The 20,735-nt window shown below is 56.6% G+C and overlaps 1 protein-coding gene across 11 annotated transcripts in view; it reads right to left on the reverse strand.

Moving 5' to 3' along the window:
* POU2F2 (POU class 2 homeobox 2) overlaps positions 1-20,735 on the reverse strand; it is a 75,543-nt gene that overhangs the window by 11,007 nt on the left and 43,801 nt on the right. For 6 of the 11 annotated variants that reach the window (XM_067018231.1, XM_067018233.1, XM_067018237.1 and 3 more), the window contains 5 exons: positions 13,727-13,792; positions 13,580-13,614; positions 13,379-13,435; positions 10,179-10,295; positions 9,683-9,922 (listed from right to left, as the gene is read on the reverse strand). In XM_067018231.1, coding sequence (XP_066874332.1) covers positions 9,683-9,922; positions 10,179-10,295; positions 13,379-13,435; positions 13,580-13,614; positions 13,727-13,792 — 515 coding nt within the window. The remainder of the gene's footprint in view (positions 1-9,682; positions 9,923-10,178; positions 10,296-13,378; positions 13,436-13,579; positions 13,615-13,726; positions 13,793-20,735) is intronic. The other 5 variants (XM_067018238.1, XM_067018240.1, XM_067018235.1 and 2 more) reach the window with 1 other exon arrangement.

The following is a 20,735-nucleotide window of genomic DNA, read 5'->3' on the forward strand; positions in this document are numbered from 1 at the left end:
GATGGAGCATGGGTCACTGGGTGCAGCCCTGAGCTAAGGGCAGCCAGGAGGCCGGAGCATCCTACATGGGTCATCACCGGAGGGCTCGCTCTTTATTTACCTTTTCTTTCTTGATGAAATATTTGCCTTGTCCTATATTCCCACAGAACAAATAGGATCGTTTAAAAATGTAAACCAGTCCAAGGCTTCCTTCCTTTTAAAACACTCCCAAGGCAAATTACATCATGTCTGGGATTAGCTTTAAAACACTCCAGCCCCTAGCGGCTGATTAAATTGGTACAGAGACTTTGGGAAACTCTCTGGCACTCTTACGAGTTGAATTGTGTTCCGCCCCACCCACCACCAAAAAAAAAGATATGCTGGAATCATAACCACCCCCTAGAACCCCAGAGTGTGACGTCATTCGCAGATAGAGTCTTTGCAGATGATCCCGTTAAAATGAGGTCATTAGGGTGGGGCCTAATCCAGTACGGCTAGTGTCCATATAATACGGGGAAATTTGGAGACAGGCGCACTACAGCTGCACTGAGATACTATTTTTACCTAACGACAGTGCACGACACACTATGTTGGGGCGTGAGGGGAAACAAAAATTCTTGCACATCGCTGGTGAGAGGGTAATCCGGCAACGTCTATCAAAATTACCGGTACACATATCCTTTGACTCAGCCACTCCACTTCTAGGAATTCATCTTAGGGATATACTTGCACTTGTGCAGAATGACCTCACTAGAAGGATACTCCCAGTAGCAAGCGGTGTTTTAGCAAAAGAGTGGAAACAAGCTAAATGTGTAGCAGCGGGGAATGGGTGAATGAATTAGGGTAGATCTTCATGACAGAATATTATGTGTTCATCAAAAAGATTGAGGACACTCTTTGTCCTGATATGGAACAATCTTCAAGATGTCCTGTCGAATGGAAAGCTCAAGAGGCAAAACAGTGGGTATGACGTGCTACTGTTTGTGTTAAAAAAAAAATTATATCCTGACACCTGCTTGGGTATGCATAGATTATACTTAAAAAACGATACCAGAAACTGGCAACGCTATAAACCCTTCTGTAACTCTTGAATTTTGAACATTTACCTTGTCCAAATAAAGGAATAAATACCCAGGTGTCCCACCCCAACTCGCCCAGTTGGGCAGTCACTTACGCCCAGCATCCCTGCTTTTCCAACCACTCGTCTTGCAAGAGTTCCAGGCTGTTCCCTGTCCACCTGCAAAGGCCTCTGCTTTCTCCGTGTGCTTTAGCAAGGGGACAGAGTCCTCAGATGCTCCCTGACCTCTCAGCTTTCTCACTCTAGCTGCTAATCATCTAAGTATACAGTTTAAGGAGTTTGACAGCCTACGCTATATCCTTTGAAACTGCATCCACTCTGCCTTCCCTTTTGAGACCCACCCACCCACCCACCCAATAAGGCCTGCCTGGCTATTTCTCTTCCGCACTTGGATTGGCCCCGGGCAGTGAGTGAAGTCTGGGCTTCAAGGCCTGCCATTTACGGTGGACCCTTCCAAGTCCCCAATACCTAATCTTGTTTTATAATTTTGTCTTCCTCTTTTTTCTGGCTGTGAGGTGGCTCGCAGGATCTCAGTTCCCCGACCAGGGATTGAACCTGGGCCCTGGCAGTGAAAGCGTGGAGTCCTAACCACTGGACCGCCAGGGAAGTCCCTCTTCATCAAATTTGTAATATCGATCGTACGTCCAGCTCCTTGCCATGGCCCTGCATGACCCGGCTTTCCTCACCTCCCACGACTCTCTCACTCCCTAACTCATCCAGCCACACTGGTCTCCCTCCTGCCACTGAACCCAGAAAGAAACCCCCACCTCAGGGCCTTTGCACGTGCTATTCCCCCCGCTCTTGATCGGCACATGACTGGCCCCTCATCATCATTTAAGCCTTTATCAAATGCCCCTTCCTCAGAGAGGCTTCCTCTGGCCACCTGCTCTGACACAGAGATTTCTTCCCCCTAGTCGCTCTCTTACATTATGCTCTTTTCCTTCCCTCATAGCAACATCAGCTTCCTGTCTGTCTCCTCAAAAAGGGTTGGTGCCAGCTCCACGAGGGCACAGATTTGTTTGCCTTATTCCTCACTGTAACCCTCATGCAGAAAGGTGCCTGGGCGTGCTGGATGATCCCCAAACGCTGGATGAGCAAAGGAATTCAAGAAGGAGAGAAAGAGAGAAGATTCTGGGTGAACAGTGAGCTGCCTCAAGACTGGGGTTTAGGGACTTCCCTGGTGGCGCAGTGGATAAGACTCCGCCTGCCGATGCAGGAGAACGGGTTCGAACCCTGGTCGGGGAAGATCCCACATGCCACGGAACAACTAAGCCCATAAGTCAGAAGTACTGAGCCCGCATGCCGCAACTACTGAAGCCCGCGCGCCTAGAGCCCGAGCTCCGCAACAAAAGAAGCCACCGCACCGCAACAAAGAGTAGTCGCCTTTCGCCACAACTAGAGAAAGCCCGCGCGCAGCAACGAAGACCCAACGCAGCCCCCCCCCCAAAAAAGACTGGGGTTAGCCAGTAGAAGGCGCCATTTCTCCACAACCTAGAGCCAGCTGAATCGGCACGCCAGCTGAAGCCACTTGGGGGCGTGTTAGGACGCAGACAGGGTGGAGAAATTGGAGTAGGCGGAGGGATGCCAGCGCTCCGCAGGGCCCCGTAGTGGATCATCTGCTCTGTCCCTAACCCGTGAGAAAAACCAGCACAGAGAGCTAGCACAGCCCATTAAAACCGAGAAGCGGGGAGACAAATTCTTGCTCATCGCTATATTCTCTTCACTCCCCTGCCCCAGTGCAGGCATGGAACGGGCAATCCATGAATTTTCAGTGAATGAATAAGGTAACCCTTAGGACTGGTGGTGTTTGGGGGCAGACGGGCTGTGCTTTGCCACAGGTGGGATCTTGGCCACAGACTGGGGGCAGAAAGACGGAGACACACAGTTCACGTGACACATATGGGTTCATACGGGTGAACTGCAGTGTAATCACCCACTGGGCTTGGTTCCACCTGGTGGGGAGAAGGCAGCCTTGAGCAGGAACTAGAGGCCGCCGGGGGCCCCAGAGCCATGCAGGGGCGCTGCCTCACCCCAGCGCGCAGGGCCGACTCCCCTCCCCCCCCCCCCCGACTGGCCTCACACGCTGCACTCCCGCAGCCCCAGCGGGACGGCGTCGACACGCACGTCGACACCCACTTGCCGTCCCTGATACGGCAAATTTTGACCAGTTCTGGACACTGCGTGCTGCGAAGACGTGGACAGCCTAGAGTGACGTCCAGAGTGGGGCAGGGATGGGGTCTGGGGACCATGTAAGTTACCTGCAATCGATTGTGGATGGGGCCGTCTAGGGAGGGAGGCAGTGAGCACTGTCCTGGGTGAAACTGCACCCCCAGAATGGTGCACAGGGAGTTCCCACACTGGGTGGGAAGGTCACCTCCGTGTGTAAGGACCCCTTCCAGCTGAGAACCAGGAGGGCTCGAGTCTTGGCCGTCGTGCCTGCTTTTTGTTTGTTTGTTTGTTTGCTTTTGTTTTGTGGGATCTTTGGGGATCTTAGTTCCCCGACCAGGGACTGAACCCGGGCCCTTGGCAGTGAAAGTGCGTAGTCTTAACCACTGGACCGCCAGGGAATTCCCGTGCCTGCTTCTTGCTGTGTGACTTAGAGGAAGCCAGCTATCTGTCTGGGCCTTACTGTATAGGGTGACAGTGCACGGTGTCCTGGAACCACCTGGGCTCTGGAGATGGCCAGACCACCTGACTCTGTCCCTTACGCACTGTGAGACCACGGGCAGTTCCTTACCCTCTTTAAGCCTCAACTTCCTCAGGTGACACCTCAATAATCCTTACCTCATGGAGCTGTTAAACAATTAAATGAGACAACAGGTGTAGAACGTTTAGCCTGATCCCTGGTTCACTGAAGTGGTCCTCTGTAAATGGCAGTCCTTTTTAACTGAGTCATTTCAGGGCTCAGTTTTGTCATCTATAAAATGGGAGTAATAATGTCTAACTCTTCCCGGGGTTGTTTTGAGGCCTGAGTAATATTATTATTCTCAAAGCATTTTGGAAATCACAACCTACTCCTCCAACAGCAGCATTTGCTAGCACTGCACCCTCACATCAGCCGCCTCATGTCACCCCGTGAGCTCTTGAGGGCGGGAGCCCCACCAGTCCATCCTCTTCCTGAAAACTTACAACTTCCAGCTCCCGCCCAGACCCTCCACTGAGCTTCAGCCCCAGATATCCATCTGCCTATTTGATGTCTCCCACTTGGGTGATTAATAGACTCTTTGAACACTACCACGTCCAAAGTGAAACTCCTGGTTCCCCAGCCCCACCCTCCAACAAAACACCCTGTTCCTCCCCTGCCTCCCCCAGCTCAGGAAACCACCTCACCACCACCAATCTCTGAAGCCAAAATCCCAAGAGTCACCCTTGACCTATCGGATCCACACAAAATAGCATCCCGGACCCCAACTTCACCCTCATCGCCACCCGCCCCCACACTTGATGCCTGCAAGGACTTCCCACTCCTTACTTCTAGTCCATTCTCCTCACAGCAGCTGGAGGGAGCTTTGTAAAGGGTCGGTTGGGACCCTCGCCAGCTTAGAACCCCCAACAACCTCCCATCATACCCAGCGCACATTCCAAACTCCTGGATCTTGTCCACGAGGCCCTGCAAAAGCCAGTCCTGCCTGCCTCCCCACCTCACCACTTATCTGTCTCCCGCTCACTCTGTTCCAGCCATTCCACTTTCCCCTGTACCCTGAACAAGTGAAGCTTGTTTCCACCTCAGGACCTTTGCACTTGCTGTTGCCCTTTCCTAATCTCTCCCACTGCCTTCTTCATGCCTGACTCATTCAGGTCTTGCTTCTCAAAGGCCACCTTCTCAGTGAAACTTTTCCTGACCACCCCATTAAAAGTGGCTTCCTCCCTTGGGACTTCCCTGGCGGTCCAGTGGTGAAGGCACTGCGCTTCCACCGCAGGGGGCACAGGTTCCATCCCCTATCCTGCATGCCGTGCAGTGTGGCAAGGAAAAAAAAAAAGTGGCTTCCTCTGTCTATGTTTACTGTCTCGCCACTAGAACATAACGTCCTCAAGGGCAGCCACCTCTGCCTTGTTCACAGCTGTCCCTTCGGGGCCATGAATGAGCACCTGGCATACACAAGGTGCTCGATAAGTATTAGTTGAATGAATAAACGACTATGATTATTCCAGTCCCTCCACTAGGGGAAGCTCTAAAGGTTGGAGGTGGGGGGCGGACAGAGGTAGCCTGTCTCTAGCGTCGGATCTGCTACGTACCCCCATCCCCCAGAGGTTGGCCCTGCCACATGGAGCCCACGAGGTCCTGGCGACTGAGGCAGAACACCGTGGAGCAGAGAACCATTCAATAGGGAGAAAAAAACACCTACCTGCCAATTGCACACTACATTCCATGCTACCTCATGCTAAAATTCCAGGACAGACGGGCAAGAGCAGAGCCCAACCCGGGAGTCCTGCAGTGACTGGCATGCCTCTGGCCCGGTCCAGCTCCTGGACTCTGGGGCCTGTGGTGCCAGGTGGGTGGCTGAGCTGACCTGGCATCCCCCGCCCCTTCTCCAGCAGCAGGATCCACCTCCTCCTCTTGGGAACCTGCCCTCCCCCACTCTCAGGTCTCGCAGCCCAGGTGGGGCTGACCCCACCCTCCCGGGAGTTGGGGGCAACAACTCAAACCTGGCCTGGGTGTGTTTTTTCTCTCTGGGGCGGGGGGTGGTGGCTGCAAGTCTTGAAGCGCTGGTACCCATGATGCCCGACCCAGAATGAACAGGGAGACAGATCCCTGGGGCCAGGCCTGATGTTCCAGGCTGGGCCTTTTCTGTGATTTAAGCCAAACAGTCCCTTTTCCTCTTCAGCAGCCTAGAGTGCGGCTGTGGCCCCACTGACACCCCCTCCTGGCTCATGCTTTGCTGCCTCCCTCCCCTCACCTCCCCAAGCCTGCCCTGCTCTCTCGCTTTGCCTTCACCAGTCCCACGCCTGGAACCCTTTCCCCAGCTCATCCACCTGGTAAACTCCTACTTGTTCCCCTACCTCAGTTCAGATACCACCTCCTCCAGGAAGCCTTCCCTGACTCCCTCGGACACAGCCCCCTTTCTTTTCCCGCATCCCCACCACATCCAGCAGGTTTCTCTGGGAAACCCTTCTTCACTAGGTCCTACCCCCCTGAAAGATCTTCTCAAGCTTTATCTGCCGTGGTCATATTACAAAAATAGGGACGTTCCTCCCCGCCCCCACGGCCGCCGCTCTCCAACTACAAAATGATGTTTTAACAGTTAATGTAAATTTTCAGTCAATGCCTACCCTACCCCAGGCATTCTGAATTATTCCCCTGGAGAGATGTCTTCCCTACCCTTGATTCAAAAACTGCAGCAAAACATCCCTCATTGATTCAGTAAACGTCTGTGTGGCCCCCTCGGTAGAAAGCATCGTGCTGAGTTGAGTGCTGGACACACAAATTGTAAACCTGTATTATAGGGACTTCCCCGGCGGTCCAGTGGTTAGGACTCTGTGCTTTCAATGCCGAGGGCCCACGTTCAATCCCTGGTCAGGGAACTAAGATCCCACAAGCCGAGGGGTGCAGCAAAAAAAAAAAAAAAAAAAACAAAGTCAGTGGTAAAATTGTATTATAACTGTCCCTTCTGTACAGGCTGGGGAAATGCAGGGACGGTTCCTGCCAAACTGACCAACATTCCTTTGGAAGTTGGCATTAGAGGGACAGAAGGGGGACTTTCCCTTCGTACTTTATGTAATTTTAAAGTGACAGGGTTATGGATGCTTTTTGACTTTCGCATTAGTTTTCAGGTAAAGCATTTCTTAGTGGCTCATTGGTGTGTCTGTTTCTCTACAAGACAGGGAGCCCCTCTGGGGACAAGGTTGGGTCTGAGTCATGCCTGCTTCCCACCAGGGCCTGACCCAGGGGGCGGGAAGTGTCTGCGAAACGAGGGCAGGACAGAGCTGGGCGGGCACAGGCAGCTGCACGGGCAGGCATGCGACACAGGCCGGGGAGAGGGTCAAGCCCAGCGCCGAGGCCGGCTGTGGTTGCAGCGGGCAGCGAGGCAGAAGGACGGTGGTCCCCACCCCGGCCTGGGAGCGGTATGGTGACCGGCTCGTGGGCTGTACGGGATAAACATTGGTCTACTGGGGAAGTGAGATCACAGGGTGACAGAACTCCCGGAAAACAACTTCAGCCCAGCTTTGCACTTGCAGGAGACAGATGGAGATCAGAGCTGAGGGAAGCTTGGGCAGGAGGAGGGAGAGGAAAGGGCTGGACAGGAGGGGTTCGAGGGGACCTTGAGAATCAGGGCCTGGGCAGGTCACAGGTGGCAGAGGGTCGGCCTGCTGCAGCTGGTGTCCGTAGGGAGTCCGGAAGAGGTGGTTCTGGGGGGTGTATGAACAGGAGTGTCTGCTGCTCACAGGGGCTGAGGGCCTGGCTGGGTCTGTGCTAGGCTGCCCCGTCCCGTCCCTCCTCCCTCCCTGTAGCCTGTGCTCCTTGAACAGACATTTCCGAGGGCATATGTGGACACAGCCCTGGGTGATGAGGGCTGTGGCAGAAGGAGAGGCAATGGGCTGGGGGCCCGCAGAGGAGGCAGGAGGCAGGAAATCAAACCAGCTGGAGGGAGGGAAGTCATGGAAGACTTCCTGGAGGTGCAGGCTCCCAAGCTGGGGCTTAAAGGACGGAGAGGAGTTCTCCAGATAAAGGGAGGGGGCTGACTTCCAGGTAGAAAGGAGAACAGGAGCAGGAACACCAAGACTGGAGGAGCCCTGAGCCTCAACCTCGCTCAGTGAAGAGCCGCGTGTGCTACGAGGCAAACACATCGCCGGCTGCTGGGGTCTCTGGTGGCCGGGGTGGGAGGGGTGCCAGTTAGAGGCAGCAGCCCCAGATCACGTGGTTAGAGCCCTGGACTCCCAGGCCTGGCTTCCAGGCTGGCTCTGCCACTTGAGCTCACGGTGTGACCTGGTGCAGGTAAGTCTCTTTGCCTCCCCGGGACGCCCGCCCACGCCCCCACCACCGGCGCCTTGGCCAGGATGAGGATTTGTGGATTCAAGGAGGTCACGTTAGCATAGTGCCTGGAACAAAGGCAGCACCCGACAGACTACCTATGGCAACGGTGGCAAGCCAGGCATTGGGAAGATCTGTTTGGAAGAGTCGCTAGCGAGGCCAGATTGCTCTGCGTTTCTGCAGAGCCAGGCCCAAGGGCAGGAAGATCTAAGGAGACAGAGACGCACTCAGTGTTAAGGACAGCCCCAAATGGGAGTGCTGGTCAGCAGTGGAACCGGCCCATCGAAGGCCGACCGCTGTCAAGGGAACAGCCTCGCGGGTGCTGGACAGCTCCCAGGCGTAGACGGCGTAAGCCAATCCCTCGCTGTAGGACTCCCCAGGCCCTTCACTGCCCTGGAACACGGGCCACAGACTCAAACGCTCTATGGAAACCAGGTTAACAGCTCAAATGGGTGACATGGGCAGAGGTGGAAGGAAGGGGTGGGCTGGAAAGAACAGCCTGTCGGAAGAGGAGGCCTGTCCAGCTTCTACCCTGCTCCGCCAACCATCCTTATGGGAAGTCTGTTGGCCAATTTCACGGTTGAATTGTGTCCCCTAAAAAGATATGGTAGGGGACTTCCCTGGTGGTCCAGTGGTTAGGACTCCATGCTTCCACTGCAGGGGGCACAGGTTCGATCCCTTGTCGGGGAGCTAAGATCCCACATGCTGCGTGGTGCGGCCATTAAAAAAAAAAGAAACGGTAGGAGTTCTAACCCCTGGTGCCTAGAAATATGACCTTGCTTGGAAACGAGGTCTTTGCAGATGTAATCAAGTTAAAAGGAGGTCATTAGGGTGGACCCTAATCCAATGACTGGTGTCCTTATAAGAAGGGGAGATTTGGACACAGAGACAGACACACTCAGAGAAAAGATGGCCACATGACGACAGAGGCAGAGACTGGAGTCATCCGTCTACGAGAAAGCCAACAAGTTCCTGCACCACCAGAAGCAAGAAGAGGCAAAGAGGGATTCTCCCCTAGAGCCTCGAGAGAGACCCCAGCTCTGCTGACACCTTGATTTTGGACTTCTGGTCTGAGATGATACATTTCTGTTGTTTTAAGCCACCCAGTTCGTGATACTTTGTTATGGCAGCCCTGGAAGCTAATACAGCCACTCATGCATGATCCCACGTGGACCAGAAGTCTCCAAAATGGGAAGAGAGAATGCAGTGTTTCCTAACTCACAGAACGCAGGCCCCTTTCTGAAAGAGCGTCTCACTGGATGAGCCAGGGCGCTCGACGTGGGGCACCGATTCTGATTCTCAGCCTTTCTTTTGTATCCACACGGGTCCTATGCATGGAGGTGACCCCTGCTTTCCTCTGCTGTAAACTGAGGATAACGTGTCGGCCTCCCAGGTGGCTGTGAACCCTCAGCGAGATGCACAGAAAGCAGAGTCAGGCATGCCCATCGCGTGGAGGGTGTCCTCCCCCTGAGCCTCGCGTTACCCCTCTGAGAGACGGGCGGCAGCGTCTCCCGAGGCTTCCTGGGGTTGCCGGGGACTGCCTGGCCCAGCGCCGGGGGTCAGAACGGTCCGCGTGGACCGGCCAGCCCCCTGCACCGTCTCGGCTTCCTCGGGGCCTCCACTGGAGGGTGTGTGCTCCCCGGGGCTGCCCTTACCTGTGCTGTGAGCTGGATGGGTTGGGACAGGGTGAGCTGTGGGGTCCCGGGGGGCTGGCTGGCAGGCTGTGGTGGCGGCAGGTCGCCTCCCCCGGAGGAGGCTGGGGGCTGCGAGGTCGAGGAGGAGGAGGAGGAGGAGGAGGAGGAGGAAGAGGAGGCGGCGGCGGCCGCGGCGGCCAGGAGCTGGGCCTGCGCTTGCTGCAGGAGGAGCTGCTGCTGAGCTGGCATCAGCGCCGTGAGCTGTGGGCGGGCCGGGGGCGGCAGGGGCCGGAGGAGGGGCGTGGGGGGAGCAGAGAAAGCAGACAGGGGTTAGCGCCTGAGCCAAGCGGGTTAGGGGGCAGGTCTTCCAGGAGGACAGAGGAGGGCAAGAGGCAGGCGTTGAGAGAGTGGCCATGGCCGTGGCCGTGGCCCCGGGCGGGACTCCCCAGGCCACCAGTCCTGTAACAGACGGGAGGGGGCCGGCCTGTCCCTGCCCCCGTGCACCCCAAGTACTTACCCCGGCTAGCTGGCTGCCCGTCAACATGAGTTGGGCCTGGGGCAGATGCGGCTGAACCGGCTGGGGGGGCAGGGGTGCCGCTGGGGCTGAGTCATTGCTGGGGTCTTCAGCCTTGATCTGGGGGGGAGAGAGGCAGGGTCCGGGACCCCAGAATGTTAAGTGGAGGCCAGAGAGAATGCCCGCCTGTGAACCAAAGAGAGGGCACGTGTGTGGCAACGGCAGCCCCGCGCCGTCAAGGGAGAAGACTGGGGTGCGGAGGCCAGGCCTGCAGTGGCCCGCGGGGACCTCGGGCCACTTTTCTGGCCTCAGTTTCCGCACCAGTCAGAAAAGGCTAAACACTCTCTGCACCCAAACTCCCAACCGGAGAGGGTCACCTTCGGAGAGCGCTTTTACCCTCCTGGGGGTCGGTTCCCCATCTTTAAAATGGGAAAGGATGCCAGTGGGGGCCCCGGGACATCCAAGAAGGGGGTCCTATGTGCCACACCCCTCATCTGCTTCAGCCAGAGGTGCACCTCTTATCTGTCCAGTGGAGTAAGACTTTATTGGAAGAAAGAGGATTAGGGTATGAAATAAAAACCACCGCCTTAGAATATGGGTCATGAATTCAAAGCCTAAGGAAGCAGGCAGACAGCACAAATGGGTGATTATTTGGGCAAGTGTGGACGGAGTGAGCTGAAAAGAGCATGCCCGCCTGCCGGAAGGGGAGGCCTGCCCAGCCCCACCCTGCTTCTGCCGGCAAAAAAACCAAAGCAAAAATGCTGCAGGACCAGAAGAAATGTCTGCAGGCCAGATGTGGCCCAGGTGCTGCCAGCTCTCTGCCTCCACCCTGGAGTCCGCTGAGCCCCTCCTCCTCTCTCTGTGGAGGATACAGATGCATCTCGCATCCACCATGTAGGACAGACCAGCTTAGAGGGGTCCCAGCCTTCTTCCTCTCCTACCTGAAAATATCAGACAATGGTGGCCTTGCCTGAGAGCTCTGCAGGGGAAAGACACATGGGGTGGGAGGTGTGGCTTGATGAGTCGCACACTCTCAGGCCCAGAGGGGACATCAGGGATCATCCTTCAGCCCAGTGTCCCAACAGTGTTTTGCAAAAGGAGATCCAGAGAGGGAAAGCATCTTGTGTAAGACAACACAGTGACTTGGCAGGAGCGAGCGTGGCATTTGCAATACAGACTGAGACAGACAGAGAGACAGAGGCCTGGGAAAGGGCCAAATAACAGCGGGTGAGTGGCATGCCCCAAGGGACAGGATACAAGTGTCAGAAAGTCTAAGGGGGTACAAGGATGCAGCGTGAAACAACGGTAGATACTAGAAGTCGGGGCGGTGGCTGCCCTGGCGGGGAAATGAGGGGCCTTCTGGAAGTCTGGTCGTGCTCTGTTTCTTGATCTGGTGCTGGTGACACAGGTGTCCAGTTTGTGAAAATCCACAGAGCTGTACACTGAGGCTCTACGTGTGTGTCATATTCTAATTAAAACTTTTTTAAGAAACCAACATTGCGTGCCATGGTGAGAACACTATCCCTCTCAGGGCTCTTTCCTTCTCTCCCTTTTAAGTCTCCATTAGGTGCTAGGACGTCTCTAACACCTTCCAACCCTGGCTAATCGCCCCTTTTAACAAACAGAGAACCGGTCTCAGGCTTACACCCGACAGTAGGCAACAGTCTCTGGGTACATTTTTAATAATCATTGTATTTATTTCCATGGCAAGTGATTCTGGTTTTCCATTCATGAAATTTCCATTCTAAAAAACGTTTTATTTCAGCTGTTGAAAAAGCAAGACAGCTCATGAGTTGATCATTGTTGAGGCCGATTGACAGGTACCTGGAGGTTTGTTTTCGCCATGGTCTTCCTTCTACTTTTGTGTCTGCTTCACACTTTCCATAATGAAATGTTTTTTTTTTAAATTGAGCCAATTTAACAAAATTATGATGTAAATAATTGAACACGGTGGTGTGTGCATTTATTTGTCTGAAATCATGATGGAAGCACGTGAATCACTGCAATCAGGGAAAGACTGACACAGAAGAGATGCAGTGAGGTGGGGCAGCAAAGGCCAGGAGCGGAGACCAGGTGTGGATGGAGACCCAGGGTCAGAGGCCGCTGCTGCTCTCTCTGCCTCAGGCTTTCCCCGGGAAGCAGGCCCAGGCTGGGGAAGGGGAGCGAGAACCCTTTCTTCCTTGGGCCCCACTAGTCTCCTAGGGGAGAAGCAGGGCTGCTGTGGAGCAAGGAGAGGCTGCAAAGATTCAGCTGAGGGAGGGCTGGTGCTGGGGGTGGGGGTGATGGATGCTCTCGGATCCAAGGACTATGGCCAGAGCCCAGCCTGAGATCAGAGATTAAGATGGTCGGGGTCAGAGCCCTTCTCCCTGGGTCCCGTCCAGCGCCCTCAGAACAAGACACCTGCCCACCAAGCAGATCAAGGCACACCAGCCATGGAAGGGACCTCAGAGATCCCCCTCTCCACCCCCCACCCCCATTTCCCATGGTAGACAAGAGGAAACCGAGAAGCCCAGAGCGGGGGAGTGATTCTCCCATGGTCACAGAGCAGTTCCTGGTGCCCCCGTCCCATCCTTCTGCCACCTTTGGTCAGGGTCAGGAGTCCTGCCCGCACCCCCTCCTCTGTCCCTGCCCTCTGCGCCATCTTCAGGCCTCTGGACCTGCCGGCTGCCCCCGCCAGACTGGAGGGTGGAGACCTGTGCCCCAGACACCCCAGGAAGCCCAGCAGTGCCCAAGAGCAGGGCCCCATCTGGATCTGGCATGTGCTCTAGGTGGCCACTTCCGGCCTCCCCACCGTCCTCTCCTCCAGCATCCTCACTGGGCCTGCCCTCCCCTCCCGGCTCCCCAGTCCTCCGCTGGCCGGCCGAGTGTGTGCTTGGGGGTTGGGGGGGCGGGGCCGGCCCCTGTTCGGTCAGGGACGTTGGGATGGGGGCGGGGCCCTCAGCTTCCTGTTGTTCATCGCCCTGGGGCTCTGGGGGGGATTTCCCTGGCCACCCCCACTCCCCCAGGGAAGGGGAAGGAGCCCTGGTGAGTCACAGGCCTGGGGCGGGAGCCCGAGGGTGAGAAGGGGCCGCGGGAGGAGTCCCGTCACCGAGGTACCAGGCCCTGGGCCCTCGGCAGGCATCTGGGACCCTCTCCCAAATGCCAAGCCCGGCCCATCGCGGGACCCCTATCCCCAGGCCCTGGCTGCCCTGACAGGTGCTTACCTTGGTGCTGGGGCCAGTCGGGGACACAGAGAACGGGGAGGTCTTATTCTGGGGGTTCTGCAAAGAGAGAGTTGGGGTGGGAGATGGCAGTAGTGAGACGAAGCAGCTTCTGACACCCTGCCCCTCCCCCACAGAGCTCCCCTCCGCTCCCTTCTCCCCCTCCCCCTCCCCACCCCTCCTGCCCAGCCACTCCCTCCTGACCTGATGGTTAGTGTCTGGTCCATTTCTTTCCGTGTCTGCAAGGAGAGGGACCGGGTGAGTTGTCACGGGGCACCCCCAAAACTCCCCTGGCGCACCTGCCCTCTGCCCGTGGTGACCTCTGCCCTCCCTTCTCCCTTCCCCACTCACCTGTGTGCTCTGACGGGGAGTCCAGACCTTGCTTCTCGGCCTCCAGGGGCTTAGACATTCTTATTTCTGGGGACAGAGGAGGGATGCAAGTAGGGTGAGGGTGCATAAGCCTGAAGAGCTCTGGGGCCCCTCCTCCGGCACCACCCCAGCCTCTCCCCAAATACTCCCACACCCCCTGCCGCCCTGCAAGTGTCTCTTTCCGGGAGACATGCCCTCTGCTTTGAGAGCCTCTGCTCTCCTCCAGCAGGACAGGAGAGGGGCCTTCGGGCCCTGGGGATCCCCTTCACCCCTCCAGGAGGTGGCGCAGGGAGGGTCAGCCCCCGACCCCCCGTGAGGCCCTGGGGCAGCGTGGGAGTGTAGAGGTTGGCCGTTGGTCCTGACGAGGCTCTGGCCGCCCGGGGGGGGGGGGGGGGCGCTGGTGATGCTCCAGAGCAGCGAGTCAGCCTTAGGCTTCCTCTCAGGCAGCCGCCCAGGCGCCCGTCCTGCCTCACCAGGTTTCGGTGAGGCACGTTTTCCACTCTGAGTAGGGCCTGGGAGGTGTGAGGGCACTGCAGCATCCCCAAAGGAACGAGTTGTCGGATCTTGGCTGAATCACAGCCGCCCTCTGGCCCCCTCCCCGGCCCACCACTTTCCTGTCCGTATACCCCACTCCCACCGGCCTCCCCTCCGGGCGCTCGGCACACAGGCGGCCCCTCTCTGATCTCTGTGACCCCGACCCCATCCGCTTCTGCCCCGACCTTGTCCTCAGACCTAATCTTAGACCTTACCTGGGACTTCAGCCTTGAATTGCAGCCGCACACCCCAATCCAACCTACAGCCCCTGCCCCTACGGACGCAATCCCACCCTATAGTTCCCCGGGCGGAGGAAATGAAAGGAGGTGGCCGAGGGCAGCGGCAGGCGGGGGACACAAAGCAGTGGAGACAAACCCCCGTCCTCACAGCTCTCTGATGCTGGTCACGGGAAGGTGAGTGTTACCAGGGCCAAGCACAGCGCCAAGTATGATTCAGAGCTCACGCCGGCAGCTGGTGCTAATATTACCCCCATTTTACAGAGGAGGAAACTGAGGCTCCAGGGGGCATGGCACCTCCCCAAGAGCACAGCGAGGCAGCAGAGGCACCCTGATCGGACCTGGGTCTTTGTGACTCCAGGGCTCCCCACTTCTGATCAGTATCGCTACCGTCTCGGATGGGCCCACCGTGACTCTCACCACCTCATCTCTCACCGTCGTCCCAACCCAAGCTCACCCTGACTCCCACTTGAACGCAGCCCTTCCTGGTCCTAGACCCCCGTACAAATCTGGGTTTCTGCCCAACCCGTTCTGAATCCCCTTTGCCCACCCTCATTCCCAGCTCCTGTCCAGACGGCCCGAGTCCTTCATCTGACCTCAACTCCCAACTCGGCCTCAGACCTTACTCCTGACCCTGACCCTGACCCTAAAGTCTCCCCTACAGCTCACTCCAAATCCCCACCAAGACCCCACCCTATCAAAGGAGCTATCCAACTCCAGTGTGCTCTGCATCCAAGATATTTAAAGAAGGCCAGCCAGAGAGAGAGCTGGGACAGCGTCACCAACTGAAAAAAAAAAAAAAAAAAAAAGTCCAGAAATTTTGCAATTACTCGACACGGAACGCCACTCGGATTTAAAATTCCTGATTAAAAAGCCAGGTCACACACTGCTGGTGGGAGTGTAAATCAATACAAGCACAATTCTGGATAGGCGAGCGGTGCCCGTTCCCTGTGGCCCAGCACATCCACTCCCGGGCATCCATCCAAGAGAAAGGAGCGCCCTGCCCACCACCACCACCCCCGGCACACGTGTTCTCAGCAGCACTTTCATAACCACTCCCCCCCCCACTGGAAACAGCTCAAGGGCCCATTAACGGGAATGGGTCAACAACACTGGTACATCCATACAACGAAATACTCCACAGCCGGGGCAAAGAACCAACTCCTGCATCACACACACTGAATCTCGCAAACATGATGCCGGGGTAAAGACGTGAGACACAAAAGGGGACAGACAGGAGGACTCCGATTATATGAAACTCAGAAACAGGCAGGATGACATCAGATGATAAAGGTCAGATTAGTGGGCACCTTTTGGGGGGTGCTAACCGGGAGAGGGTGTGAGGAAGCCTGCAAGGGGTTGGAAATGTTCAGTTTGGTGGTTATGTGGGTCTACACATGTGTAAAAATTCATCAAGCTGTACGCTTAAAATTTGAGCACTTTACGTATGGTATGTTTTCACAAAAAAAGAAAAACATTTTGAGTTGGGACTTCCCTGGTGGCACAGTGGTTAAGACTCCACGTTCCCAATGCAGGGGGCCCGGGTTCGATCCCTGGCCGGGGTACTAGATCCCACACACATGCCGCAACTAAGGAGCCTGCGAGCCACAACTAAGGAGCCCTTGAGCTGCAACTAATGGAACCCACGTGCTGCAACTAAGGAGCCAGCAAGCCGCAACTAAGGAGCCCTTGAGCTGCAACTAAAGGAGCCCACGTGCGGCAACTAAGGAGCCGGCCAGCCTCAACTAAGGAAGCTGCCTGACGCAACTAAAACCCGGTGCAACCAAATAAATAAATAAAATCTTAAGCTAATAACAGTAAAAATAATAAGCCAGCATATAGTCCTATTAAGGCATAAGGGGTGCAGGTGTCCAGATGCTCAGGCCCTGTTTCTAGGCACTGGGAAGGGGGCAGCAAGTGGTTAAGGATGCTGAGAGACACAGGAGGTCACAAACGGAGCCAGGGGATGAGGCCCCCTCCTGACTCTGGTGCATCAGACGCAGGAGTCCTGCCTGATCCTGGCTCTAAACCTCCCAGACCTTGGCCCTGCTCCAGGCAACCACAAATCCTAACGTGGCCCTAAATCCCACCCCTCCCAGCATCCCTGAAAGCCGTGCCCCAGCCCCCTCCCCGGCCCCTCCCTCCAGCCAGTGTCCACATTGCCACGGGAGCTCCTCGCCTGGCCCTGAACCCTTGCGTGGCTCCCCGTCTCCTAAGAAAAGCCCAGGCTCCTCATCCTGGCCTTTAGGGTGTGACCCTTGTCACCCTCTGCAGCCCATCTCTTGCCACTTATGCAACTTTCTCTTCAGCCACGGCAGGTATCTCCCCGCTTGACGGGGAGTCCAGACCTTCAGGTTCTTTACCCACCACCTAGCTAGCGAACGCCCCTCCTGCTCACAGACCAGGGTGGCCTCTGACCTCACCTCCACCCCAGAGAGTCCACGCTTATTCTTGGCCTCTCTTAGGTGCTGAGCTGTGTCCCCCAACATTCCTATGTTGAAGACCTAAACCCCAGGACCTCAGAATATGACTGTCTTTGGAGATAGGATCTTTAAAGAGGTACTGAAGTTAAAATGAGACCCTTAGGGCCCTTCGGGTGGGCTCTGATCCAATACGACTCGGGTCCTTATAAGAAGAGGAGATTGAGACAGAGACCTGCCCAAAGGGAAGACCATGTGAAGACACAGGAAGCAGACGACCATCTCAAGCCAAGGAGAGAGGCCCCAGAAGAAACCACCCCTGCTGACACCTTGACCTTGGACTTCTAGCTTCCAGAATTTTGAGAAAAAAAATATCTGTTGTTTAAGCCATCCAGTCTGGGGTACTTTGTTATGGCAGCCCTGGCAAACTAATGCAGCCTCCTTTGGTCGCGCCTTCTCGCCGTCCTAGCCCCGAGCCCGCACGGCTGTGGTCACCTGTGTCCCAGTCCTTTCCCACTAGACCAGCGGGCAGGCCTGGTCTGACTCATCGCTGGGTCCCCAGCATCACCCAGCTCAGAAGAACAGGTTATGTTTGCTGAGCGTCCGTCCTTCCCTGCAGCTCTCTCTGTCTCTTACTTGTTCCTGCCTCTGTCCTGCTGTCTGTCTGCCATTTAACAAATGTTTCCTGAGGCCTTGGCGTGGGCTGGTCCTTCTGCCTGGAACGCCGATCCCCACTCTATCTGCCTGGCGACCTCCTACTCATCCTTCAGGACCCAGCACGGGTTCTGTCCTCCATGAAGTCACCACCCCCGATGACTTCAGGCAGAGGGTCTCTCCCCTGTTCCCTCCACCCTGGCTCCATCTCCCCTGTCACTGTCCTAAAGGCTGTCGCCATCTGGGCCCCAGAATGTCTCCTCCTTCAGGCTAGGAACCCCTCAGGGGCAGCTCTGACTCATCTGGGGTCCCCAACGGGATGTGTGGGTCGAATGAACAAGGGTGGCTCTGCTCTCCCTCCTCCAGGCCTTCGCCTCTGCTCTTCTCCCACCTGGGGCGACCCTCTCCTTCTCGACTAGCAAACTCCTGCTCCTCTGTAAGGCGCCAGCTCCACGTCACCTCCTCTGTGAGGTCCTCCCTGACTGCCCAGGCGGTCAGTGCCTCTCTCGTCTGGGATCCCCCTGCCCCCTAACACACCCTGACAGCCTGGACAGCGACCCCCGCCCCAGACTGTGGGCTCCTTAGGGCCCAGGCTGCACAGTCTGGGACTGTGTCTTTGGAATGAACGGAAGCATGAAAGAGTCTCCTCTCCCTGCTGTCACCTGACACTTCGACCCTCAGCCCCGGTCCCCAGGCAGCTCCAACCTAAACATTTAAGGTAACATCCCCTCTTGAAGAGGAAAAAGCGGTTTGAGGGGATATTTCCACCACTCTATTTCCCTTATTCTCACTGATCCTGCCCCCCACTACTCCCAGCTCCGACACAGCCCGCGCACCCCTGCAGCGCTCAGCTGGGCCAACAGCAAAATGGTCAGAGCTGTCCTTCGCCCAGGCCTCTTTTGCTGCCCTCTCCTTCTCCTCCATCAGAGCCCAACCCAAGAAAAGGGTCTCGTGAAATCATCCTCACCAGCAATGAATAGGGAACTCCATTTCCACCACAACCCAAAGCTAAGTGATGTCTTAATGGGGACTCTTGAGGGCGTGGCGGCCCCGGCAAGGGGCCTGCTGAGGCCACTCATCCTGGAGGCTGTCTCAGCCTCCCCCCCCCCTCAATCTCTCTCTCTCTTTTGACTCTAGAGAAATACTGATGCCTAATCCCTCCCCCGACGCTCTGATTTCACTGGGACAGAGACCCAGGCTTCTGAAACTTTTAAGCCCCCCTCCTCCAGGTGATTCTAATTTGCTACGGCCCCCTGGCGCCTTCAGAAGGCCCCCCCCTCAAAGCCAGGTTCATTCTCAAGGAAAGTTTGGTTGGTTGCTGACGGTCACCCCTCCCTTCTCCCATCGCAGGCAGGGTGCCACTTTTTAGAGGGACAGGCAGGCAAAAGCCATGCAGAGCCCCACCAGCCTCGGGTCAGACCCACCAGGGGCGGCCACGCCCCTGGGCTCACACTCACTTGCCCGACCGCCCCAGGCCTGGGACGCTGGGTCCCCTCCACCCTTCCTCGCCCTTCCCTCCCCGGACTTTCACTTCTCCTCTGCATTTCCCCCGGCCGGTTTTAGCAGACTTGGGCCAGCTTCTCGTTAGCACTTACCGAAAATGGGGCTAAATATAGAGGGCCCAAAGGCTTCCCCTCACCCCTCCTGGCCCCGCTTGGCCTGTCCCCTGGGTCCCCTGTCTACAAAGCCTGCTTCAATCAAGGCTGTGGCCTGGGAGCCCCTGTGGGCAGGGTCTGCACTGCCGGGAACCTCTGCTCGACCAGTGGCCCAGCCCAGCCTCCCCGGGAGTCGCATTTCACACCCCCATACCCCGCAGCTGTCCCTGGGTGGCCTCCAGGGATTGAACACTTCTGAGTGTCAGGAGGGACGGAGGGAGATACAGGCAGCAGACACAACAAGAGAGGTGGCCCTACAGCTGCGCTGACAAAAGCTGCCACAGACACTGCAGCCACAGCCAGGCAGGGCCTTGGACACGGACGGAGACCGTGCAAACGCACACAGGGACAGGTGTGCACAGATCCCAGACAGGAATGTCTGCAGATGAAGACACAAGCCCAGACACAATGACACAGGCAGATATGCAAAACACACACCCAGACGTGTGTGGGCACACCTGCGCTTACACACACTCACACACCGAGTCACCCCCAGACATGTACACGCTCACGCCCCAGAGTCACTCACAGACACAGATGTGCGTACACACACAGACACCCAGGTCACTCAGATAGACACACACAAGATGTACACGCACACACACGCACACACACAGGTCACTCAGATAGACACACACACAGACATGCATGTACTCACACTCCCAGAGGCACCTCCTCCTGGGAGACGGCCAAGGTGGACCCCTGAACTCAGGTCACAGATGTAGAGCCCAAGACCAAGCAGTGACCTCGGGCAGCCGAGGTCACACATGTATTAATTCATGTCCACGCCAGGGAACCCAGGGCAGGCCTCACAGGCAGGGCAACTCGGTGAGAAATCCCAAGTAAAGGGTTTAACCCAGCGCCCAACACATACAAAGCCCCCATTCAACCCCAGACAGGGAAGAGACGGCACGCGTGTACAGACGCCCGGGGTCCCTGTGCCCACCCTGCACACGCACACGCACACACACACACACGCACATCCACAGCTGCATATATAGTCACCTCAGTAAATCATCACACAGCATCTGGCAAGTGGCCTTCCTTCCATCTCACCCCCCTCCTTGCCTCCCTTGCCTTACTCATACCCACTCATCGTTCACATCTCAGACCAGACATGCCCTCTTCCAGGAAGCCCTCCCTGACACCCCATCGGTTGAACTGGGCAAGTCTCCTGGGCTCCCCCAGCCCCCTGTCCCAGCCGTGACCCCTCAGCCTGTGCCTCCTTCCCTGTCTGGTGACAGCTCTGTGTCTCCCTCCGGACTGGGGACTCCAGGAGGACACACCTGAAGCTGCCTTTTTCAGCTCTATTTCCAACATCCAGCGCAGAACTGCTCAATAAATACATGTCGATGACAGATCACAGGGGTGCCCGCACACACGCACCAAACCAATCACCCCCACAGACACCCACAAACGGGACACAGCCCCACACATCCCCATCGTCAGACCTAGAGGGCCGCAAACAAAGCAACCTCGAAGTACGGACGCT

Source organism: Kogia breviceps, chromosome 18 (genome assembly GCF_026419965.1).
Source record: "Kogia breviceps isolate mKogBre1 chromosome 18, mKogBre1 haplotype 1, whole genome shotgun sequence".
Taxonomy (NCBI): Eukaryota; Metazoa; Chordata; class Mammalia; order Artiodactyla; family Physeteridae; genus Kogia; species Kogia breviceps.